Raw genomic sequence first — 26,982 nt, forward strand, 5'->3', positions numbered from 1 at the left:
TACCGGTCCCAATGCATGCTGTAAGCAGAACTATCAATTACTGCTTGCGGTTCATATCGGTAAACCGGACATGTTCCTGTGATCAGCCCATGCTTGTATGCAAGGTTTTGATGGATAACTTTACATACAACATTATGCCTGGTGATGTATTGCACCGGTGCCATAACAGTACAGCCAGAAATGAGATGATCCAAGGTCTCTAACACCAAACCACACATTCTGCACTGGTCGTTCTCCATCGGACCACGCCGTCCTAAATGGCACACATGAACCCCTCCGTCTCAGCAGAGAGATCCCCAGTACACAGCCATCTGTTCGACAAATGGCTGCCAAAGACAATTCACGTGTTTACCGTGCATTACGTTCGACTTCCATTCGTCAGAGGATTGAAAGATCGATCCTCCAAGTTAAGTAGAGTCAGTCCAATCAGTCTTACAGACAGCCACATGCAAGGGACTCGCCTGCCCTTTGCTGTAAAAATAAGCGCGCAGCGAGTCGACTTGGCGATGATGTTCAGCCGCCACGTCAACCACGCCTCTACATCCGATGTCATGAGCCAGGTTCATCCGGTCCACGGCAGACTTTGGATGATGCATTCGGAATTTGAACATAGTTGTCCGTATCCGCCGCTGAACGTTTTCCAAATCGGTCTTCGTCCATGGCAATATTCCGAATGTATAAGCCAATGAAGGGTCAGCGAATACATTCAACGCGCTTATTTTCAGTACCAGCTTTACACGTCGCAGGAATTCGGACAGCAGAGCGTCCTTCCGATCACCAACTCGAGCATGATGACCTTTGCGGATGGCTTGGATTCGATACTTGTCTAATCCAAATTTCATCCGAATATCACGGCTGAACATATCTATTATTCGCAACAGACTTCTAAGATGGTCGTCAGTACCAGCATACAGCTTGTCATCTAAGTACATCAAGTGGGTCAGTTCGCACTTAGCACGAAGGCCATACTTTATTGCAACACCATGCCCTCTAGCATCATTCAGTAGCCATGAAAGGGGGTTCAGTGCCATACAAAACCAAAGGGGACACAACGAATCCCCCTGGAAGATGCCCCTGCGTATACGGATGGACTCTGAGATATTAACACCCTCAGATGTACGCACTGATAAGGTGGTATGCCACCCTTCTATGACTGTCGTCAAAAACTATTATTGTTAGTTTGGGATCAATGCGATACACATGTAGGACATCTATTTGTATTATTTTATTTGATTGAAATGGGAACTGTGAACGTTCACGCAAATATAAAAATATACAAAAATGTTCAGAAAAAACGATAGCGAAATCCGCTATAGTTATGGAGCTCGTAAATGATTGCGATATACGTGCCAGCGTACATGGTCCACTGAAATGCGCCTCTACTCCGCCAGGACTCCCCGAGACGCCTGCACTCTCCTCTACTGTTCTGCGCCAAGTGCTCTTGAGGCGACCCATTTATCGGACGTCTTTTGATGGTGGATTTCACTGCATGGCATAGCCAGCAATGCAATTGTCGCCCCTCTTTAATCTGGAACCTATCCATTGCCACTTCTGCCTTCTGATCATATCTTTGGTGTTGAAATAACTGCATTTCCAGGTTTTTGAAAAAGCAGCAAAGGCGGATCTATCGTTCATGCATCGAGCCACATCCAGTGAGGTATCACCGTCGGCAGAAACAACGCTTCTTAGATATACAAATTAATCAACGCTTTCCATGATCTGCTCATTATTTCTGATAAAGAGAGTGCGATGACCAGTCAGACTGAGAACCTTAGTTTTATTGATGTTTATCTTCAGTCCAACTCTACTTGCCATTCTTTCTAAATCCAGAGTCATTTGGCTAATATCCACGACCCGATGAAAGAGTAACCAAATTTCATCAATGTAAACGAAGTTTTTGAGGAAGGATTTCATAATCCATAGAACTCCTTCACGTCCTCCGGACCAGGCAGCATGGAGAATGTTATCGATAATATGGAGAAATAATTTCGGTGACAACATTTTGCGCCATCATATGTCGCTATCATAATAACTATTAGTTTCTCCGGAATGCACCTCTTGATTAGAGCACCGTAGGGTGGTGATGTGCCAATGCAGAAGTTGTCTACTGTTGATTAAGCTTTCGATATGTTCCAGGGTAATTCTAGTAATTATGTTTGCGAAGGCAAAGAAACCTCTTCAATTGCCGCCCTCAAGACGCCTGCCCTTCTTTGGAACCTTAACGACCATCCCCGTCTTGCACTCGCTGGGAAAAGTCTGAGAGTTCCATACGAGTAGAAGTAGCAGGTCTGCAGATGCAGCGACGAATAACTCTGCGGGAAACCATCAGATCCTGCCGCTTAACTCTGTTTGAGTGCATTGATGGCCGTAATGACCTTTTTTCCCTAGTCAGTCTATATCCGCTTGTTATGATGACTACCTATTGCATCCACAAAAGGTGGAACTTCACTGAATGTCACACAGTTAAGAACAGTGGTGAAGTGTTCCTTCCATCTCTTCAGTCGCTCGCCATTTTGGATGAGGAATCGACCGTGGACATTCCCACAGCACCATTGAAAGATTTGCGACCACATGCACGTTCTTTCGTGATACGATATAACACTTTTGACATCATTGCAACGCAGTTACAAGTTCTCTACACTCGCCATCGCCGCATTCATCGAGATCTTGTAACCCTCTTTGGAATATGACATACGATCTGAGTAGAATCCGAGAAAAGAGCGTTTTTGATGGTTGCCCAATGCTTATCAATATTCTCAGGCGGGTTACTCAGGGCATCTGGCGCCCGAGCAGGAAGGTAGCTCATCCATTGTCCAATAACAGCTGGATCATATAAGTGATCGATGCTGAAATTGAAGGGTTGCTGCTCTCCAGCGGACCCAGTACTCCAGCGACTCACCTGAAACCCAACTGAACTTATGGCAAGCTTTGTACTCGAACAATGAGCCACCAATCACGAGACGGTGATAGCTGCAGTATCCATAAACCTCCTGGGATTCAGATCGCCCATTACCATCACAATATCACCTTTCGGATGTCTCCCAGGAAAGCATCCTTCTCCACTATATCGAAAGTATCCGTTTGTGCGTAACACTGTACAATTGAGGTGTCCCGAAATCCGGGCTGGAATCTTGCGGTCAGAATCCTGTCATAAACCGGCTCCCAGGTCAAGAAAGCGCACATTACGGTAGCCCTCAGTAATAATCTGACACCAAATTTGTGCCTACTACCACTTGGCTTTCCAGAGTGCCGAAACACGATGCTATAAGAGGGGGAGGAGTACCTTCCAGAGTCCTTTACTTCGCTTAGGCACAGAATTTGCAGCGTATATCATTGGAATTCTCATTTGAATCGTCTACGTCTACATTTGCAGACCATATAGTCGTTTAACCTTCTGAAAAGAGAACCGGGAATAATTTAAGCAGAAAAGCGGGAATAGACGGGGACCTACTATACAAAAACTCCTGAAAAATTTCTTTCAGAGATGGAGCAGTCGATTGAGCAGATTTGCCCAGAAATAGCCAATATCAAGGTGAGTTTAGCTGGTGTTAGCTTTAAAGTTAAAAATTAAAATCCGCCTACATTCACGTGAAAGCATTGAAACCATCTGTTTGAAGGAAGATTCAGTAGCTTTTTCAGCCTACGGTAGGACCCATTGTATTCAAAAAGGAAGGTAATTCTGTAGAAAATTCTAAGCTTGTGACTACGTGTCGCTAAGAGATGCATCCTGCTCCGTAAATATCGTTGTCTACAGAAAAAATTCATGACTGATTTTTCTGGTTCGAAACAACTTCAGGTCCTCAAGTATGCAGAAGACAAAAACAAATCCAATAAGAGCCATATTCCAAATGAATGCGCCTAATCGCAGTCTGATCGGTCAATCAACAGGAACCCTACTGATTAAGCAGAACAGTACCAACATTCCACTTTTGCGTGTTTGTGAGATCCCGATCGTGCTGAAACCCCACGAGATATAAGATGCACTGGATTTGGGTGGCTGCAGAGCCGTGTCGACATTGGATGTCCAAAACGGATTCAACTCCACCAATTGAAGTAGAACTGAAGGCGCATTGGCTGACCTAAGTGCTACTGGATATTCGGCTAATCTGACCGAAAACTACCCCTCAGAGAGGACTCTCTGGTACAGAAAGGATGAGGGTTCTAAAGACTATATCGTCACAGCAGGGGTACCAGATGGCTCAGTACTGGGTCCCCTGTTGTGGAATAATGGCTAATGGAGTGCTTATGTTTCCCGTCCCAGAAGAGGGTACGATTGTCGGCCTTGGCCACCTGAATGTAGTTATTTCAGCAAAGCGCACAAAGTGAAACAGTGAAAGCAGTAAAGCCTTGGTTGGAAAGGTCCTGGTTGACTGGTTCTACACCATCTTATTCCTGATGATTCCCCGAATTATTCTGGATGCGGTGGCATACCGGAGAATGTAGAGCATGTGATGTTTCACCGCCCAACGTTGACGATAAAGGGAATCTGGGTCAAGTGCTGGGAAGGAGAATGATACCAGAGGTCGAAGTCAATTGAAATCACCTTTTGTTTGAGTAGAACCACTTAGAATCTTTCCTTTCTAAATTCTAGTTGAGAGCATGAGTATCGAAATGGATCTCGCTGTTCGTCTTGAAACTACAGGCGAATGTGGTTAATAAGTACCGCTTTATTTGTGAAGATGTTGAATACAAGCAAAGTTCCCTTAAAAATGAAGGCAAAAACAATCACTAATAGAAGAATTCCCTTCAAAACTGTATAGAGAGTGCTAATGATTAGCACGTGGCAAAATCTGTTCCGGAACACTATACTGTCCTGCAAGAGAAAATCATCAGTCTTTAATGTTTGTCATCGTTTATTAACCCTTTATCGATGACCCCAATAGCCAATGAAGCGGATGATAACATGAATTGCTGATAACAATTAACACGATGCAATCAAACTATGTAACTAAATTGAGCTCACTCTGTCAATAACTAGGTCTTTTTACTATTTATTGAACTTGAATAAAATTGCTATGTGAATTAACATCCGATACGAAATCACTTCATCACGTGCCAATGCATTTAATATACAAATACTCGTCAATAGGTTTGATATCTGAACAAATGAATTGTTCTCATAAGCAATTAGGTTTTATTGGAATATAATTAAACGTGATTAAAGCAAATGTTCAGGCAGAGATTATATTCGTTTGAGAAAACTAAATATAATCCGAAATGTAAATCAACTGAAGTTCATAAGACTCAAACAAATATGATGAAGCTAAGTCTGTTGATATTGATTTTAAACAATTAAATCCTACGCATTAACTTCGAGTGACTAAGACAGCTTGATTAACGATTTTTCCAATATATCGAAATATACTCGTTGCAGATGAAACAATGATACGATGACCGAGTTGGTTGAACGTCGGGTTGAAACCTTAGTTGCGTCATGACTGTTTGGGCGGCTTCGTGCTTGCCTCGGTACTATAGGCTTATCAGTTGACCAACATTAAGTGTGATAACGTCAGACAGACTCATTCAGAATGAAATGGAAAAAAAAACAATGAGAAAAAAGAAACTGTGGAAGGAAAATACCTCTCTAAACGTTCTTTCTACCTGTTCGTATTTGAGCTTGCACTCTACACCTCCAACAACCACTAGCCTGAAAGAAGAGATTAATGTCTTGCAAGGGTTTAGAATCCCGGAAACTCTATAAATAGAGAAAGCAATCGTAGATTTTTTAAACCTTGGATATCGTGATCTTCAACGTGAATTTACGAGAAGGCCTTGTCACCCAAAACTGCAAAGGGCGATGCAGGACATCTCCTAGGAGGAACACACTTATACTGTTCGATTAGCTTAGTGGATAGAGCGCGAGGCTGCTACAGCAGAAGGTCTTGGTTCAAATCTCACCGATGGCATAGATATTTATATCGTGACTGAACCCCCCACCATACTAGTCAACTCAGCTGTGAATGATTGCCTGAATCAAATCAGGCTAAAAATCGAGGTTGGAGCGCAAAGCTGACCACATTGTTTCCTAGTATATCGTTACGGTCTTCAATGAAGTGCTCTAACACGGTTCAAGGCCCAGATTCAATGTAACACCAACGATTATTATTATTACTCTTCTACTAGGTCCAGCAATCACATATCAGAAGCAGAAACATCGACTGAAATTAAAAAAATCCCTGAAACCTACACTCCCGCTCTACTATTCTACGCCATTTGTTTCTGGGGCGACGCAGTTGTCGATCACCCTGCCATTTTGAATTCCATTGCATGGCATAGCTAGCAATGAGGTTGTCGCCTTTTCTTAAATCAACACTTCTACCGGTACCTGGCTAATACGATGACGCAGCTCTCAATAAATTAACCATGTAGGTAGGTTACCAGTATTAACCCTATTACTACTATTGAAGCATGAACGTCGCCAACTTAGGAGGTATTCGTTGCATTTCTTCGAGAATTCAAAATTATGGAAGTCACAAAGCGATATGCCCAAACTATATGGAGGAAGTTTCAGCATATCCCCTCATGATCAGGATCGTCTTCATAGACGAGAAACTTTTCAACATGGAGCATGCATACAAACACCAAAACGACCGAATTAGGTTCCCGGAATATTGGCCATCACCATAATCCGTGGTTGCTAGACATTTCAACAGACCCAGGAGACCCCATAAAAATCTGTATCGCTGCAGAATGGTATCCCCTTTAGTATGAAATGTGAAAGGTATTCTTCAATGAAAGGCCCTCTCATCAACCCCCTTTCTTCATGTTGTAGGCATCGCCACGCGTGGCATCCAACGTCCAGCACCGTACCCACCGCTCTATGCAAAAGATGTTTTTCTAACGTCTTACAACCTAAACTGGAGCAATCTATCCATAAGTGGAATGATCGCCTCATACAGCACGGTCTCGACTGAATCTGAACGATGCAGTTTTTGACGACTAACTCAATGAAACAAGCACATCTGTCCAAACCTAGTCGATTAAAGTATCTCGGATGAATCCTTTCAACCAACGTTGTAACTGTGCAATGAGATTGCTTCACAGATCAGCACAACTTAAATGAAATGGCATTCCACAAGTAGCGTTCTTTATGATCGGCGCATCAAGAAACGTATCAAATCCCAAATCTACCACAACGTCCTTCGCCCCGTTGCCCTCTATGATTCTGAATGCTGGCCAACTACGGAAGACATTGGACGATGCTTTGCGATAATGAAAACAAGGATATTGAGTTGGATCACTAGCTAAGATTGGCCTAATCATCGATGGGAAACGTCCAAAAGGCAAACTGAAACAGAGATGGCCTGATACGCTAGATGGTGATTTCAACTCCGCCCGGACCATCCATTATCAACAACACAACAATCGGTATCCAATCTAAGCCTGCCTTAGTAAGGAACTCCGGAGATCCCAGTTCTGCGCCGACAACCACCAATTCGGCATCCCTAAAAGCTGTCTGGCACCTTCTCCTATGCCATCGCTCCATCTGAAATAGCGGCTGCTGTTGAGTCGGATTTTATCTACAATCAGACGATCGTGATATCACTAATAAATTTCGTCGTTATTTAGGCTACAGAATCGGAATCCTTTGGAGGATTCTTCTCTCGAACATAGCTAAAAGTTCAGCACTTTTCTTGCTGAAAACCCAAATCTCCGAGGAATATATGAGGACTGGCAAGAATTTTGACCCTATGGTGAGCCGTTTCGAGTAGAAAAGTTTTTGTAAGCTGAAATAGCGTTGATTCCGTCCTCGTAGCTGTTATCGATTGTAATTTTCGACCCTAGATAGAAGAAATTATCAACAGTCTCAAAGTTGTACTTTTTAGTGTTCTCCCTCTCTGGTTAAACCATTGACATTTGATGCTGTTGATTCTTCGATTTTTAATACTGACTTTGTCACCATGTAAATATTAAAGTGCAGTCCAGGATCTCACACCACCTGCTCGATCTAGATGAAGGTAGATTATACATCCCTGGTTATTCATCCGATATCAATATCGTCAGCCTAGGCCAGTAGTTGTGTGGACTTGAAGAGTATGGTACCTCTTGCATTGACATCTGCATCGCGAATCACTTTCTCCAGGGCTAATTAAAGAGGACGCATGATAGCGTATCTCCTCGTCTTTGACCGTTGTTGATGTGGAATAGTCTCGAAAGTGATCCTACTGTTTTTCTGGCCTCACACATTGGTTAGGGTCAACTTACTCAGTCATATAAATTTTGTCAGGATACCGAATTCTCTCATAAGTTTTACCCTGGCTAGACTATCCTAGGCGGCCTTGAAGTAGATAAAAAGATTATCCAACTGATGGCCATATTCCAACAGTCTTTCCTTCGCTTACCGACGGAAGAGAATGTGATCTGTTGTTAATTTGCCTGGAGTGAATGCTCTTTCGCCATATGGGGCTATCCGGCCTGGCAAGATAGCGGAAAACATCTTATAGGTAGTACTCAGCAACGTGATACCTCTACAATTGTTGCACTGCGCGATATCTCTTGTTATATATGGGATAGATGATGCCTCGTTGTTAGTTGTCAAGTATTGATTCACTGTTTCACTGTCCCGGACCAAATTTATGAGCGAGAAAAGAACCGAATTCGATCTAGACGAACCGACCCGCTATTGAACGGAAGCCTTTTTCGAATAAATTAGACGTGACAAACAAACGGACATAGGCAGACATTTAGTCAATTTGAATAAGAGTTTATTTGACACAAAACTTTCAAAACCAACTACTGACACTGTTGGCAAAAAGCCACTCACTCAGCCATACACTTGTCACCGATTTTGTTCAAGACAGAAAAATTTTTAGAACGGCAACCTAATCTCGATTGTATGGCGCGGAGGTATGGGCTGATGCCCTTGACAACGAGGTGCATCGTAAGCGCCTTGTTCAAGTGCGAGTGACGTCTGCTTATCGCACCGTCTCCGAACCGGCCGTGATGATAATCGCGGGAGTGATCCCCATTGCCCTCCAAGTAGCGCAAAACTATCTACCGCCGTAAAGGCGAGAACCTAAGAGAGGTGGTTGCCCGTGAAGAACGTCAACGCACCCTTACCAAGTGACCGAGAAGCAGATGGACTGCGCGGCTCATCGACAATTTAGATTGATTACTTCCTTACCCAACTTCTAAACGGGCATGGAGGTTTTCAGTCTTACTTGCACAGGATTGGGAAGATGCGATCTCCTGATTATGTGTTCTGCAATGGAGTGGCGGCCGACGCTGAACACACCTTTTTCTCTTGCGAGAGATGGGACGGCTTTCGTCAGCGGCTTTATGCAAACACAGGAAAGCTCTCTCCAGACAATATTGTCAGAGAGATACTGAAGAGCGCTGGCACCTAGAATCGTGTTGGGCATTATGTTCGGGCCCTTCTTATTGCGAAGAAAATTGAACTCGACCAGCGGAGGGATCGGATGGGAAGAGGTTCCCTGAACTAACAACTCCCTTCCTCCCCTCCCCTCCCCTCCAATTGGTGAAAGGGGTTCCCTGACTTGACGACTCCCAAAGCCGGGAGAGCGGGAGGGCTAGCCCCAAGTGATCTGTCAAACGGTTCCAGGCTGGTTCTCCGATGACAGGGAGGTGTTTAGTTGGTAGTCCGGCAACGTACTGTTGTGGGAGTCCAACACTGTGTGCGTAAACGCATTCACATACCCTACTCCCCAAAAAAAAATCTCGATTTTAGAATGAAAAATGCCAGTTCGGAGAGACAAAATATTTCTTCTTATAGCTGATCAACACAGAATGTCTTCGATACAAACTGATTGACGGAACAACTAAGGAAATGTCCTGAGCTACATGGCTGAAATATTATATTGAATATAAATATTAAAAATGAGCCTCAAAATCACCAATCAAGAAAGAGTGAACACCAAAGCTATTCGTCGTCTGATTTTATGCATATGATCCAGCTACAAAGCCTTGGCGCATTTTGAGAGTGAAATTTTCCACTCTCCATTTCTTTTGACGATATCTTAAGCTTCTTAACTTAGTGCTGATTAAAAAATAAAAATATCTACACAAATTTTTGATATCGGTCAATCTAAAAAATGCTTTCATCTGGACAATGAAAGGAACTGGCTTTGGTTTTTTTTTACTCTAACTCTTACCTCTTGAGGTAGGTCTGAGTAATGACACTTAGATTGGTGATTACTATAAATAACAGGAATATACATAATTCTTTAAAAAAACAGATTACCGGCCCTCTTTAAATAGTTTCATTGATAATGACGTTTCTTTTAGAGTATCATCTATGAACTGCCTGTCAGTTGTTGCATTCCATCTTGAAGGAGCTTTGCGACAATCGGTAGAACGAGCCTTATATCAACGACCTCGCTGTCTTTTCGATTGATTGAATAACTGTTTATACTTCTATGGCTTCCCCTTACTTAAGCAAAACATTCACAACAATGGGAAGCATTGCTGAATAATCGAAAACAATAACAAATCGAATTCCTTATAAAAACAACAACCCCATCTTTCCGGAGCTCTTCTGGAATAATCACATTTTTTTTCTAATTTCTTTCTAACCGGACTAGGTTATCGGGGGCCCCCCTCGTCATGCAGCAACCATTCAGCTATAAACCCTTATCAGACTTTTGTTCATAAAGAAAACAGTCAAGCATAGTAATTAATTAGTGACCTAATCTCAATGTTGTAATCGGCCTCTAGACATGTTTCATGCCTATCACGACTTCCATGTATGTAGCGCGCATTAAGTATCACCACTTGTTCTCGTGGTTATTTAATATACTTTCAATCAAACTGTAATGTTAACGAAACTGTTTTATTGGGGAAGCAAACAATATCGAAAGAAGTTCACACGAGTGATGGATGCGAAGACTACGTAGTTGGTTAGAACGGCGAATCTACGCAAATTTATTAAAATAACATTCACATTTCGCCCACCTGACTGAATCGAATGGAGTAGGAGACTCTATTCGTTTCTTATCAGGTGAACAAGTAAAGAAGGGTAAGGTAGTGTAAGGTGTACTGAAATCAGAGATAAGTCCCGTGATAACATTCAAGAAGTGAATAGCAAATATGACGTCAGTTATCTGCTCATGAATAGGTCAAGATTTCAGGACAGTTCACTGATTTGTTCTATTTTCGTGAAGCAACATTTCCTAATTCTATAATTATTTCTGAAGATATCGTGGGATTTTTTTAAACCGTACACACAAATATGACGTGAGCATTTACGTAAGAGAATACTAACCGCCGCATTCCAATTTCAAAGAAAAAAATTTGCTTCTTGATGCGCTTAGATTATGGAGCAATGAATAACATTTTCAAGAGAATTATGTATTAATTATAATTCTGAGAGCAGCTAAAAATCCAGATATTATTCCGGAAAGTTATTTCCGATATTTAAGTATTGTATAAAAAATCCCACACATAAAATCGAGCCACAAAAAGAGTCCCAGCTTTCCATAATTCGATGCAAAATTTCCTATTGATGCGTAGGCAGTGACCTTGTCAACCACATGACCTTGTCATCAATATAATGGAGTGGTTGGAATCAAAGAAGAGTCAGTGGTTGACTTGAATGACAAGCCCCTTTGAGTTTAAGCGCATTGCAATGGGTAGATTCTAGATTATAATAACATAAGTGACCCAAAAAAGATTTCGCCAGACATTTCTAGTTCTTCAATTAAGGGACAACCAAAATTGAACTCTTTCTATCGACAATATCTCATTCCACCCGTCTCAGCCCTAGACCAACGTCTCCCAGCTGACGATCCTGAACTTCCTTCGCTAAATATATTCGTCGTTCATCCATTAAATGGTTAAGTTGGACTCCCATTTAGTTTTAGGAGTCAGCACTCAATCCACTTCATTCAAAAGACAACACCTCCTTGAATCACAAATCAGATTTAATTTGTGATGGTCCTGCCTCCATCGCCCTTGATTCGCAACTTGTCGCCCGTCATCGTTCGAAAATGAGTAAGAAACATTTAAAAAAAAATACCAAATGGTATCTATACATCCAAAATAATTTCAAATTGATAAAAAAGAGAGATGTCGCCTAGCGTTTTTTTTACATCAATGAGTCCGCACAACTATTCCCGCTGTGACTTCATGGTGTATGGTTGTTGTTTATATACATATTTATTTATACCGAGCATTTCAGTAGTTTTTTTCATAAAATTTATACTTTTTGTAAACATGTTTGTTTTTAATAATAAAGCAAAACCATCTGTTAAATGGGACACTACGTTATCAAAAATAAAATATGAGACGTTCTCCTTCGAAACGAACCAGGAACAACTTTGGCAAATATCGATATTTCGGGAACAACTTATTCGCCAGTGTGTTATTTATTTAACAAATCCTTCCAAAATATCGTTATTTGTTAAAGCTGTTCCCGAAAATTGATATTTTCGAAAAAAAAATATCTCACGAACGAAAGAAACAACTTGTTCCTGAAATATCAGCATTTGTTGAATAAATATCACAATAGCAAAGGGAAACGTTTTTCAGCCTTTCATTTTTCATTTCTATCGCTGAAAATGCCATTCAAGTAGACAAATTTTCTGAAAGCTGCTCCAAACAAAGATAATGGTAAGGGAGAAAACGAAATGGTTTCCATTTTCTGGACCCTTAAAAACAAGAGATTATGAAGGACGCAAGTTTCAATGTGTCATAGTTTTTGTGAAAACGAAATAGCCTAGAACTGCCAGGAAAGTATCCCAGAACTTTATTTCTGCTTATAAGACTAACAGGAACAACGCCCTTAAAGTTCCTTTTTCATAATAGCACTTAGGTTTTTTCTCTGAAGATCTTGGTGCAATATCAGGCAAACACACAAATAGACGCAAATGTGCTATTTAGAAATAGATACTCTTCACAATCCTCTCCGTGACGAAATCCGCGACAGAATTTTAACCTTTTACACCAACTACCTCCACAAACGCCTCTCCAACATAGAACTGAACCCTGATACCTTCAGGGAACTCAGAAAAACTTGCCCTCATCTAGGCAAATCCACCCAACAAACCACTATCCTTCCGCGAAATATTTCAACTCCCGAAAAGATGACCATCCTAGCAAACCACTTCCTACAAGCGCACCATTACACCCTCCACATTCGTGATCAACACTTCGAAAGTGTTGGGAGCGAATCCATAGGATAACTCCAATGCTCACCAAGTCCTAACCTAAACTTTTTCTCTCAGCCCCTTATTCATCCCGATGAACATGATGATGTTTCTCCCATCCACCTTGTCAGCCCAAGTTCAGTGGAAGCTATAATTGCAACGTGGGTCTCGACAAAATCGCTTCCAAGTTTTGAAAAAGTGCGCTCTCAACATTTCCACCACACTTTCCTCTATCATTAATCACTGCCTCCTCAACGCCCACTTCCCCACCGATTGGAAAAGTGCTCGCATTGTACCCATCCCAAAAAACCTTAACCCACTTACTCCTGATAGTTACAGGCCTATCTCTATCCTATCATCCTCCACCAAAGCACTGTATTTCCAACAATACTCTTCCTGAGTTCCAATTCGCCAACCGAAGTAAACATTCGATTGAGCACGCACTTCTTGTCCTCAAGAATGATATCCTTCTTGGCCAGAGCTGAAATATTCGTTTTAGGAATGATGGGGTCCTAAGTCCGCATCAACTTAATGCAGGACCGGACTAAAGGCAGCGTCTGACGATTTGCCTCTGCCCTGGTAAGAAACAGTAAAGCCGCCATCGCTTCACTTTTTTGAGAAGTTTGGGTGCAAGCCCTAAGCGGGGGGTCCGTGGACCAGGAAAGAGGGAGTAAGTTGCTTCCCATTTGGTCCGGTCCTGCATTAAGTTGATGCGGACTTAGGACCCCATCATTCCTAAAACGAATAAGATCCTTGTCACTCACAATCCACGACGATCCCATCCCTACTGTAAAAGAAGTCACATACCTCGGAGTGACAATGAATTCCCACCTCTCCCACGTCCCTCATATAACGAAGACACTAGGCCGTGCAACTGGTGCCTTCAGGTCCATGAATCCTATCCTTAAATACAATATCCCTACTTCGAAAAAGATTAAGCTGTTTGGTTATAAACAACTTATCCCACCAATCCTCATTTTCCGCTTCATTTTCTGGTGCGATTGCTCCCCATCGCAAATGGAATGACTCCGCCTTAAAGAGCGCAGAATCCTTCGCCACTGCCCCAATATTTTTAAAAGCGAAGACAGCTCCAAATACATTTCCGACTTATCCTCCACGAGTTCTGCAAACCCCACGTATCGATGCCTTCCTTGCCCGTCATGCTCTCAACTTCCTGGTCAAGTGTCAATCCCATCCCAATCCTATTGTCTCCAAAGCAATGCAGATCGAGATCGTTGAAGATAACCTTCTTCGAACTCATATGTTTCCCCAGATCCTCTTATCCCTCCAATCACAGAACCTCTTCCTCCTCCAAAATGGCTTACGAATAGTTTTCACATATATTTCTTTAGTGATAAGTTAGGTTAGGCGTCATTATACACCTTAGATTAAGTTTAACTGTTAAGGTAGTCCCGTAGTTGGTTATAAGTTTATATTCATCTACTTAGAAAATAAAAAAATGGTTGTTTTTCGCAAATGGTTGTTTTGACATGAGCTTGTCGGCGAGGTAAATGGAAAACCATAGAGACTTGGTTATAAACTGGTCAGCCGAAAAATCGAGACCCTATGCAAATCCTTGTCACACGAAACAGATAGACCGCATCGTACCGGCATTATTCCCTGCCCATTCCATACAGGTTGATATCAAAAGCGTGAATGGCGCCAAGAATTGTTCACTCTTCATCATGAAACGGACTACAAGAGGCAGTCTTATCTATAAAAAAAAAAGAGAAAGATTCCAGGACCCGACGATATCCTGGAAGAGGTGCACAAACTGGTGCTTCACTATCGGCACTATACTGCTCGAATCATTCAACGCTTACTGAAGGAAAGTCATCAGCAAAGGCAAAGGGGATCCAGACCTTCCGTTTGCATACCGACCACTCTCAGTTCAGCTAATTGCACATAAGTCGGGGACTTATCCTAGGTTTCAGAGCAGGAAAAATCACAGTGGCTGCTGTTATGGAGACTACGAATGCAACACACTGAGCTGAGGCGTTCAACTATCGGTCTTGACGGGTAGAAATGCCTTCAATTTCACAAGACGGGCAGATAAGCTAGACACACTTACAACACTTACGCTGAAAACAACCACAGTAGTTATATTGACTAAAAAGACAAGAAAACCCCTGAGTCCCGTAGTGGTCGAGCAGACAATTATAGAGTCGAAGCTAACGACGGTCGACTCGGAAGTGATTTTTTTTGAGCAAATTAAAACAGCAGCAGACGAAACTGCACACGAAAGTTTCACGACAAGTGTTGAGGTCCTAACTCTAGTAATATTTTGCCCTGTGAGTTGGAGTTTAAGAATACTAATCTTCCTTGCTTATCGTAAAAGACAACTAAAAGGGATAAAAATTTATGCGCTAGCCACCTGCAAATTTCGAAACTTGACTACTACCGAAACGACAAACACGGCTCGGATAGGTTTCCAAACTGTGCGCGCACTCCTTGGGTATCGAGGGTCCCGAGAGTGCTGGCTTCCTCCAAAGGATATTGTGGAGAAGAAGGCTTTTTACGAGAAATTGCATACAGTCCAGGACTGGCTCCCCAAATATGACATTGTGACCATGATGGGTGATCTGATTGGTGGCACATTTTTCGAGCACAGAGCTTGTCATAACGTTAATTAGATTCCAACTTACCGACACCGTACGAGCAATTAGATTGATCCCTTTTTGATCAGAAGTAGATTTAGTTGTCTGCTAGATGAACGTAACAAGAGAAGCGCTGACATCGAAAAGGATCACTATCTGATGGACGCTTACGTTCGTTGTGTGTTGCATTCGTCATCTCTCGCAGGGTTCGAAAGCTGCGATCCCCTCAAGTTCAACGTCGACCGCTTGTATAATCCGACTGTCGCTCAACACTGGGAGAGCTATCTTGCTGATCGGACGGCAGATATACTAAGTAACTCGCTCGTTCCATGCGAAATCCCGGAAAATTCAGCGTAGTGTGCGCCATAACAAACGAGAATTTGTAATTGCACTGGCCAGGGAACCGGAAGATGCACCATGACCAGTAGCTGAAGAGGTGGGAAGAATACTTCACCGCGGTTTTTAACCGCATCCCACCCGGCAAAATTCCCCCTCTTGTGGATGAAATGGTTAGTCACCGTAACATGCAGATGTGGAATGTTCTTCCAAGCAGAAGAGAAATCATCTCGGTCATCATTGCACTCAAACGGAGTAAAATCACTGGGTATGATTGGCTTCCCGCAGAGTTATTCATCGCTACACTTGCAGTTTCTGTAGATTTGCTACTTCCACTCGGAAACGAGATAGTAGAAGGGGATAATCGTTTAAATTGCAAAGAAGGGCACCTGTTTGAAGTGTGAAAATGAGAACGGTATCTGCGTGCTCCCTGTCGTCCCAAAGATAATTACTAAAATAATTCTGGAACGCATCAAAGAACATCTCGAAAATTTGATCGACAGATAGCGGGCTGGTTTCCGCTCCGAATCCTCCTGCATTCACCACATATCTGCTCTTCATCGATTTCTAGGGAGCTTTCAACAGTACCTACAGGGTGTGTATCTGGCGTGCTCTACGCAGGAGGAACATTGACATTTTTTCTCAAACACTTCGACTACGCTCATCTGACATCTGTCTACTCGATCACATGTACCTTAGCCAAATGGCTCTGGATTTCGAAAGAGAGGTAAGTAGGGTTGCACTGAAAATAAACACCAACAATATCAAGGTTCTCAGTCTCGCGGATCATCACACTCTCCCTATTTGCAGTAGTGAGAGGAGCATCGAAGGCGTTAATATATATATATACATATCTAGCAAGCGTCGTTTCTGCCGACGACGACACCGAATTTACTGTCACCCATGTGCGTTGTGATCGGAAGGCAGAAGTGACAGTGGATAAGTGTCGTATATGTTACGGCGCTTTAACTCTCTTTTCAGACACTGACGCCGTATATGTTACGGCGCATCCCTAAACACTGTTTTGGTCGATAGAGACCGCTTACTTCGCAGTGGGCGTCGCTAAGTAAGTACCCAAAGAATTCAAGTGCAGTCTGGCATGTTATTGCATAGTGTTTATCGACCTTGATGGCAATAACATTGTAAATGTCGAAAAATTTACTGACGAGGGTTTTCTTTGGTAACGTTTTCACGCATAACAATGCGAAACCAACTTTTGCAGTTCTACTTAAATTAGGTTCTTGGATTGGATTCATGTTTTGGAGTAAAGTTACATTAACACTTGTATTAAGTAAAAGGTATCCCGAATGTTCTCTATTCAAGTTTAGCTCTACTTGTGCTCTTATAAGTTATTCTAGTTTCATATGCTGCTACTTTTCCACTAGACACATGCGCAAATGCACACAATATTTGCAGGAATCCCTTCAAATTGTATTCTGTATCATGATGTTTGGATAACCTTATATATGCCTCACTTCTTTGTAGAGTTTGAGACATCCACACAGACCCTTTTTTCAAGGTCTCATATAACCCATAGACTAAATAATATTGTCGACACTATGTCATTTCATGGTAACCTAAGGAAAAGTAGCTCCTTCAAGGATTTTCTATTATTATCACTTCAAAGCTTCATCAAATGGGTCTAGAAATAGCTGGAAAAAAAAACTCCAAATGGCGTAGTAAGGCAACACTGCTGACGGTTTCTCAAATGTGACTCAGCTCTCCTCATAAATTTTCTAACGCTTCAATCATTCTCAAATGACTCATTTATTGGTTTTTTGGAGAAAATTGATTACATTCCACACTAAGTATAGCAATAGAAACATAGTTCTTTACCCAAATTTGATGGGTCAGTGTCATTTTGCATCAGATGTTACCTCTCAAGTGTTATTTTGTCTCTCAATTATAAATCATTTTCTTGTGTAGACATAGCATGGATTGACTGGTTCTAATCGAGTTGAGTGGCTCTAGTCGTATAATGCCTGCGCAATAGACTAATCGACACAAACATAGAACTTCTATGATAAATAAAAGAGGCTACTGTCGACACAAAAACATCACCACAAAAAAGTTTCGACTTGATTTAATGTTGACCTACTGACTTTTTCTGAATGTACTGCAAAGCAAATGCTTTATGACCACATCTTTTCCGGCAATCTTTGGTCCGAAAATTAGCTGTTCGTATTCTGAAAAGCCGGTTGTAAAAAGGGAAAAGAGAAATGTAGCTTGTTAGCTTTAATTAATTTGAAAATCAACTGAAGAAAATAAATGTTCATGAAATAGCAAAGTAAAATAATAATGAAAAATAAGAGATGCGTTTCGTAACCAAACCCAAGCATTAGCTATCAACTACGAGAAAAACTACTCAGAGAACCGGGAGCTGGAAGGTCCAGATATGAAAAGGAAAGACAGATCTATATCTATGGTTGAAAATCCAATCCAATTCAATTCAACCCGAGATTGGCGATGGTAAGAGGATAGGAACGCAAATTCTATAACAAAGATATGGGTCAAAAATGAAAGATGAGAGGGAGCAGCGATACACAGAGTGAATATGAAACAAGGCATGTCAGTCTAACGAGGATGCGCAACTTCTGCATTAAGGAAAAGGAAGAAAACCGCTAAATTTGTTTATATCAAAACAGGTGCAGAGGAAAGGTCTACAGACTTGAGGGGTCAAACCGTTAGGAAACAAGCCGTGGCGGTTTCCGCTGAGATATCGCCAGTTAGAATGACTGACGTTTGTCCAGCCGCATAATATAGTCGTTAGATTGCCGAACAATCCACAATCGATTGACAAATAAAGTGGATGCAACAGTCATATACATACCGTCACCATATCAAAAATGCTCACTGTTAAAGAGCAGGTGTGTTTTGTGTTACATTGATAAGTGATATATAAGCATATCAAACAATTCAGCTCAATTCTTCAAAGATTTTAGAAAGGAGGGCCTCCTTTCTTCTTCATATCCCCTCTCATCTTCTTTCCTTTCTGAGATAGGGTTGAAAATTCAAACTTTGCCATGATGAATTCAAAAACCTTGAGGCGATTATTGTTTAGGGGATTGGGTGTCGCGGCTAGCCACGAGATGCGGTTGAAATGACTGGCGGTTGTCCTACCGTATAAATAGATTGGGCTACCAAACAGTGGAAATTCTCTTCACAAACGAAATGAACGTCGTTGCGTTAGCTAACGCTATCTATTTGTACCCCCGGAGGAAAGGAAGAAATATTGGATCCATCCATCCAAGAAAAGCAGAACGGTGAGATTATATTTAAATCTAACCCTCAAACGAGAATTTCGATGAAGATTCATCCCCGGTCAGCCCATACTAGGCAAAGATTTCCTATCGGCATACAGCCTTACACGAAATATCAGAGGCCGAAAATTAATTGACAGCATAAAAACATTTTCAACAACTGGAATGTTAACCTTGAGAGACACCTCAATCGTGAAGAGATTATTCACGAACTCATTAAGACAACCAAGCGCAAAGTCTCGAACGGCAACGCAATGTAAATTTTGAATTGTGAAACGTTCGGCAACTGAACGCTATGGCAATGCCTGATAAGCAACCTGGATTAAATTTTACGTTTTGTTACGTGGGTGACATCTTAATAGTATCCCGTACTTCAGAAGAACATAAGGACCTTTTCAATCTGGCACTGGAAGGCTCTGCATATATGGTCTCACCATAAAAGAAGACAATCTCTGCATACGCAAAACCAAAACAACGACAGCAGCAAAGAAACCAAGCAAACGTAGACACAACACCCCCGCGGAACTGGCAGATCTCACTGCAGCTATAAGTGCCTCTGACAATACAACAGATACTGTACTGGAGCAGCTATGTTAGTTGATGCACAACGTCAACCATTCAGTTTTCTTTCCTTATTTAAAAAAACTCAAGTTGCTGGGCATTCAACAGAAAGCTAATAGCAATTTATTATGCAGTGAAATTTTTCGTTCATTATCAAAAGTGGGAACAACACTGCGTACACTGACCAGAAACCCTGAAAAAGACAAGAAAACTTGATTTTATCAATCAGTTCTTAATAAGAACCCTGCATATTTCTGGTGCTCATAACTGCATAGGAAATGCTTTCTCACTCAAAAATATTATAACCATGCCAATAATTTTCTCTGACGGACAGCTCAAAACAGGAATTGTGACTTAAAAGAACCTTTCCAAAATCCTGAAACAACTTCGTAGGATCACAAAACCACCAATGAGAGGCGGCATTTGGCGAAATTCGACCATATATCCCCATTTCAAAGCGTTCCAATTCAGTACATGGAACTGCATACACCGAAGCTAAGTAAATGCTGAAACAAATCTCTAACCTGGACATATAGCCAAAGATGAAGATGGGCCCGCACTAGATTCACTGCTAAGGCTCAAAAATTAGACGCCATAATGAACGAATCCTCCATGAATAAGCGTCGAGTTGGTAAAGATTAAACTTTCAACCCCATACTCGGACCTGTTGAGGAGGTTATAGACGAAGAAGGGAGAGGTCCGCCCTCTTTATCCCCGATTCAACTCGTAGCGACCACGCTCCCTTAAAAAGCTTTGTCGCCTTAATGGGGATTTTTTTTGTATTACACGGCGAGATGAGAGATTGCGGCGGCCATACTCCCTTACAAAAGTGCAGCACCTCAAAGTAGCGTTATTTTCATGTTATAATGATAGGGTTTGATTTTGAGCAAGCAGGGCGTAAAGGAAGAAGCGGGATTTTCTCCAACCCCCTTGGAAAAATAGCCACAGTCCCCCTTAGAATGTCATTGCGCTTCAAAAGAGTTTCATTTTGATATTATCTACATCCGCCGGAGGGTGAGAAAATGCGGCAGTCAACCCCCTTGAAAAATTACAGCGCCGCAAAAAGAGTCTATTTTCTATCATCAATAAACTGAGGTTAGAGCGCTGGGCTGTCGGAGCGGAAGGTCGCGGTTCAAATCTCGCTGGGGGCAGAGGAATTTGTTATCGTGATTGGATGTCGGACACCAGTCGACTCAGCTGTGAATGAGTACCTGAGTCAAATCAGGGTAATAATCTCGGGCGAGCGCAATGCTGACCACATTGCCTCCCACAGTGTACTGTGGTGTACCGTTACGGTCTTGAATGAAGTGCTCTAACACACTTCAAGGCCCTGATCCAATATGGATTGTTGCGCCAACGATTATTATTATTATAATAAACTGAGTGCGAATGGAACAACAAACCCAAATCCTTCCTCGCAATTCGATAATTACCTGCCCAATAGGAACTCAAGGTTTACCATGATGATATCAAAATACCTTTGATTTGAAGCACCATAATGTTTACGGGGTGCTAATCGCCGCATACTATCAACGCTTCTTTCTTCATAGCTTCTTCGTCCCCTCCAAGAATGAGGTTATGACATGACATGTCACTTTGGGGCGCCATAACCTTTTACCAAAGTGTGATCACAACGGATTTTTATCAGAGTTGAAGAGGGCAGATATCTACGCGAATGGAGTTGGAAATCCAACCTTTACCATCGAGCTTACGATAGAGAACGAAGAGCACAAATATTGCCTCACGTGCTGGTCGAAGATGGCTCAAACACGGGGGTGTATCAAATATAAACGAGACTGATTTTTTTCAACTTCCCAAAGGACCTTATTCCTCGAAAAAACTCACATGCAGGGAACCGGTACCTTTATCGAAAAGCGCGAACCGACCGTAGTTCTCTCGAAACCTTAGAATATCCCTATTCGAAATCGTTGAGGAAGTCAACAAGTTAGAAGAGTGCTACTTTTCCAATTATAATACCAGAAGCTGCATCGATTGCAGCGGCTGTTAGGACGATTCCAGCAAGGAGACGCGTTTTTGGATGGAATTGGCACCTAAGGTGAAACTTGGGTTCACCATTACACATCTGAGTCGAAACAGACCAGTATGGAGTGGAGGAAGAGCGGCTCGATAACTGCCAACTTGGTGGTAAAAATGTAGTATAACTGCCAACTCGGTGATAAAAATGTAGTATGTAGAACAAGTCGTGTTTGTATGTAGAACAAGTCGGGAAACCGGAAGCTAGGCGCTTCAGGTATGAAAGGTTTTGTTTGTTTCTTGTGTGAGTATATTAGGGTGTAGAACTATCCCATTTGTACGTAGCCCGTTAAGAATATGCATTTAGCATGTCAGATGTAGTACTTCGGGTTGTATATTTACAAGGTAAAGACAACTTTAAGCTACTGTAACTTTGTTAGTAATAGTATGATTTTAATCGTACTTGGAGGTAATATGCTACATATTATATTTTATACTACTACCAACTTTTATAGCTGTGAGATAAACTTAAGGGGGGTTTTACTCAATTTTCCCAAAAATCAGATTTAGTACTTCTGGTTGTAAATTTACACGATAGAAATTTACAATGTAGGAGGATATCACTCACTGCATGACTGGGGGTCCACAGGTCCCACCTTCTCACCAAATTTCGTGTCAATTGGTATAGCCGTTTCTGAGAAAAATGCCTGTGACAGACAGAGAGACAGACATTGAAGCAATTTTAATAAGGTTTCGTTTTGGAAACAAAACTTTAAAAATCAGTCAAGTTTATATTTGATACGCCCTTGTAAATGGTACTCAAGCAACCATTCCCTGGAAATCAGTTGGCACCCTTTGGCATGAATACGATGATACGGTCCAATCGCGGACCGCAGTTCGATCCACAACTGTTGATACCTTAGCCTAATGATCGGATACCGACTTTAACCAACAATCTTATCGTTAAAATAAGACAGAAAACAGTAGAATAATATAAAGTATCATATCAACATGGGTCGACTAGGACAATTGGCATAGAACGTTAAAGGCAGTGATCAAGTGTCACAAAACGAAGAAAGGAAGGTCATAGTATTTCCATCGCATGTCGGTGTCAGTCCCATCGGAGCTAGAACAAATAGCAGAAGCTCAGTTCGATACCAACCAAGCCATCAAAAGATTTGTAGAAAAAAGTTCGATTCGCACCAAACCTGAAGAGATATTTACAACACTTTCAAAGCTGAGAAGGGAATGTATAGTCGAACCAACACTAGCTTATCAACAAACAACGCCCGCCCTGTCAAAGGGCAGCAAAATTTAAAAATGTTGTAGAGTAGCTTCGCGGGTGACTACAAAATCTACTTATGGCCGCAGTGTTGCCCTTCGAACGTTTGAACTTTGGTAGGAGATATAATAAGCCACAAGATGTAGTATGGACCGACAAAACCCGATGCTATCCAAGCTATCTATCCTTCCCCAAAATAAAATTGCTTTTTCACCTGTTCAGTGAAAATGATTCAACGGGAAAGCGCCTGCACCACAAATGCTGCGCTAATATCCACAAATTGAGCTCAATACACAGGTGTATGCATACCAGATTAGATTCAATGGCTTACCTCTCTCAAAACAAGTGGAAACGAACGACAGACAAAGAAATTGAACTGGCATCCATCTATTCTCGCTCAAAAGCAACCTGTCTGCCCTAATCACATGCCTTCAAGACGAGCCAATGTTCGCAACACAAAACGAAGAGACAGACATGAGCAGAAAAACAAGAATCGATCACCACGTGATGCAAGGCGACTTTTACAACTTTCATGTTCACGTGATACCGGTTCACCATATCGGAGATGTTTGACCTTCGCATTCGTGGGAATCCATGCAAATCAATACCTTTAAATGTCAATTCGAGTTCAACGAACAACGTGAGGCATTGTTCCGCGTAATTGATATGCCACCGGTAATCTGATAACTCGTCATCAATCTAGGTCCAAGAATCAATTAAAGATAAGATGTGGATTATCAGATATTTCAACACCTTGCGACAGGGGCAAAAGTCTTACAAACGAACAACGAAGTTTCAACTTTGTCTCGCATTCCAGGACTCTAATCGCTGATTAGTTTTATCTTTCCAATAGTCGACGTCAAATATTGTTCGTGGGGTTTGTTCAAAAGCGCAGAGTTTACACGTTTTTATCTAATTTTATACGACGCAAACTTGTGCAAACTAGACGGGCATGTGGAATGCTGTGCCATTCAGATCCAAGTTGCTTGTTCCTCACGTCGAAATCCAATGCACCACATGCGAAAAAGGCGAGTAACCGAACCAAAACAGCAGACTCGTCTCGAGGCTGCAATTAACATGACTCCCTCCCCTTGCACCTGGCGACTGGTCGTGAAATCGGTTAATTATTTCACGTGCTGGCCTCGTATTCTGTTTGTCAACTAAAATAATTGGGTGAACTTGGATCTGCTCTCGTCAACTAAATGGACCGCTCATCCGCATTGGGATTTCCCAGCACAGGCATCCATTGATTTAGCCGCTTCGGACTACCGCTGACAAGGAGGAAATATTCCGCAGTCGATCAAAAATAACAAAATATTGTCATGGTCAATTGTTTGCGTAGATCCACCGTCGGGCATTCTACCACCTCGACCGCTGCTTCGCTTACCGCATTGACATTGACCGTGCATGCGGCCCGTTTTAAATAAACATATTTTCCGATGTTCCTCATTTTGCTGGCAATATTTTTGCCACTGTCGCCAAGACAACTCCCACAAATCAGGCGCCAAAATAAAATCGTTAAGCTCGCGCCGCTCGTTAGAATATGAGATTTCAGCAAAAATAAATGACGACGGAAATTCGTACGTAATTTCGCACATTTCTCGATACATAACAATTTCGCTGGCTCTGCGATAATCGCCAAGCGCGATGCTTTTGTGTGGCCTTCAGGCGATGCACAGGTACCCTCTCGTTCAATGCCAAATCGCTTTGCAAAGCTGATGCTCGAGAAGACGCGGCACTACCAGCGTTGCGACGAGGACTGCGGACTAGTTTGAGGCTCCCCCGGGGACTGTCTGACAGCGCCGAGTGGCGTGATCTTGCAGAGCGGATTGTGTGGAGCTGACTCTGCTTCACGGATTTACGGAAAGTTTGCAAAGCTGAGTGGGTCAAAAAACTGCGTAATTGGGTACGGGAACTGGTGAAAATAGGAGCAAACTGAATTGGGTTCGCGGTAAACATATGGGACCGTGGCCAGTTGACACGCGGAAGTGGAAATTCACAAAATCCCGAATATCTGATAGTGGCTCCCCGGCATGACCCATGCACCAATGGGGAGTCGACCGTTCTCAACACTTATTTACATTCTAAAACATACCCCGGATTGGAAATGGTTTGGTCATCACAGTTTCCGAGGTCGGAGGCAACATTTTCTTCACTTCTTCGGACATGACACTCGGACATAATTGTATTTCATTAGAAATTTCTTTCACTTTCGTGTTACCGACCGTTGTCGTACGCAAGCGTAGCGACGGTGAATTATTCCCGCTGTTACTAATCACGCTCATTTTCCTCCGAAACTCTCCTACGAACTGCACTGGCTCTGGTCAGCCGTTCACAAATATAAACCGTACGTCGCTGTTGCTTTCACACGCGCGCGAGACAGCGAAAAATGCAAACTTCTTCAGTTTTTTTTCCTTCTATGCGACGACTACAGCGCAAAATCCAAATCTCAAATGAAACCTCCTCCGCCCGCAACTCACTTCCTCTGATACTCTTGAGGTATTTGTTTGTGAGACGTTTGGCTGTCATCTTATCAGGCAGTTGTTTGACGTTTTGTTTTGATTCAGTTCGTAAGCAAGACTGGGAACTTGACGAAAATGAAAAGCACGTTTGGGTCCTGACAGAACTGATGATGTGTGGCGGTAATTCTAGTTATTTTATTTTCATACGTAAATGCAAAATCAAGCTTTCTGATTTAGCATTATTTAAATATACCAACCAACTAAAAAGTTGGACAATTTCGACAATATACTTTGAAGTCAAATATATGGAAACCCAACTGATATTTCTAAACGAGTTATGAAAGAGAAAACAATAATATTTCATGTGTGTTTCCTACCGTTTTTATTAAGGCTTTGTGTAAAACAAAACCTTATTAAAATCGATTCACGGTCTGTCTGTCATACGCACTTTTTCCAAGCGAGTGGCATACATTTAGATGGAGTTTAAAAGGGGGTTCCCCATACATGCAAAGGGGGGATTCAAAATTTTTTTCACCGGTAGTCGTGAAGGGTATCAAATGAAAGGTATCGGTTTGTACTTTCCAAAACTGACATTAGTTTTGGCGTGAATTGCAAAATGCGTGAGTAAAGAGTCAAAATGTACGCACTTAAAGTGAGACAGGACTCATTTCCGGAAGCTACCTAACCTAAAAATCCGAAAAAAATCAGGGTGGTGCGCTTAGATAAAATCTAGGCCTCAAAATATGTCCCATTCCGATATCTGCTCAAATAAACTTACTAATAGTATATTACTAACTTTTAGAAATTTACTGAAAACCCCCTTTAAATTCATCCTAGGACTTCCGAATTTTGTACCAGCATAGGGGACAATATTTCGTATATACGTGCTAAATTTCATCGCCAAAAGTATAGCAGTTCGAACTTAGTAATTTCGCTCCCAAAGTCACACAAATAAGATGCTAACGTCATAATCAACGGGAATAATTGACATTCGCATGAAATATTAAAGTCGCATTTATGAAGAATCTACAGGGTGCGGCAGCATAACTTCCTTTTTTCAAAACTCAATAAAAACTATTGTATGCATCGGAAAATATTTATTTATTTTTTATAATGTAGGTACATGTCTAAAGTTTTTATTTACATTGTTTTGAAGATCAAATCTGTTAGGTGACGTCCCCCATTCTCCATACATTGCGTAAACCGATTTCTGGCGTTTGTCATGACACTTGTTAGCATAGCAGGTGTTATGTTGGCAATTTCTTCTTGGATGTTGGTCTTCGAATCTTGTAGGGTTCTTGGACGGTTCACATAAACACGGGATTTCAAAAAACCCCATAGAAAAAAATCACAAGGAGACAGATCGGGAGAGCGTGCCGGCCATTCCAAATCGCCTCTAATTGAGAT

General features: G+C 41.9%; 1 protein-coding gene across 1 annotated transcript in view; it reads right to left on the reverse strand.

The window, feature by feature from the left end:
* The window catches only part of LOC119654767 (6-phosphofructo-2-kinase/fructose-2,6-bisphosphatase), a 51,613-nt gene extending 26,028 nt beyond the window's left edge, over window positions 1-25,585 (reverse strand). Inside the window, exon 1 of the mRNA XM_038060307.1 lies at window positions 25,209-25,585. Coding sequence (XP_037916235.1) covers window positions 25,209-25,398 — 190 coding nt within the window. The 5' untranslated portion in view covers window positions 25,399-25,585. The remainder of the gene's footprint in view (window positions 1-25,208) is intronic.
* Window positions 25,586-26,982: the final 1,397 nt, after the last annotated feature.

This window comes from Hermetia illucens, chromosome 4 (genome assembly GCF_905115235.1).
Source record: "Hermetia illucens chromosome 4, iHerIll2.2.curated.20191125, whole genome shotgun sequence".
NCBI classification, from domain to species: Eukaryota; Metazoa; Arthropoda; class Insecta; order Diptera; family Stratiomyidae; genus Hermetia; species Hermetia illucens.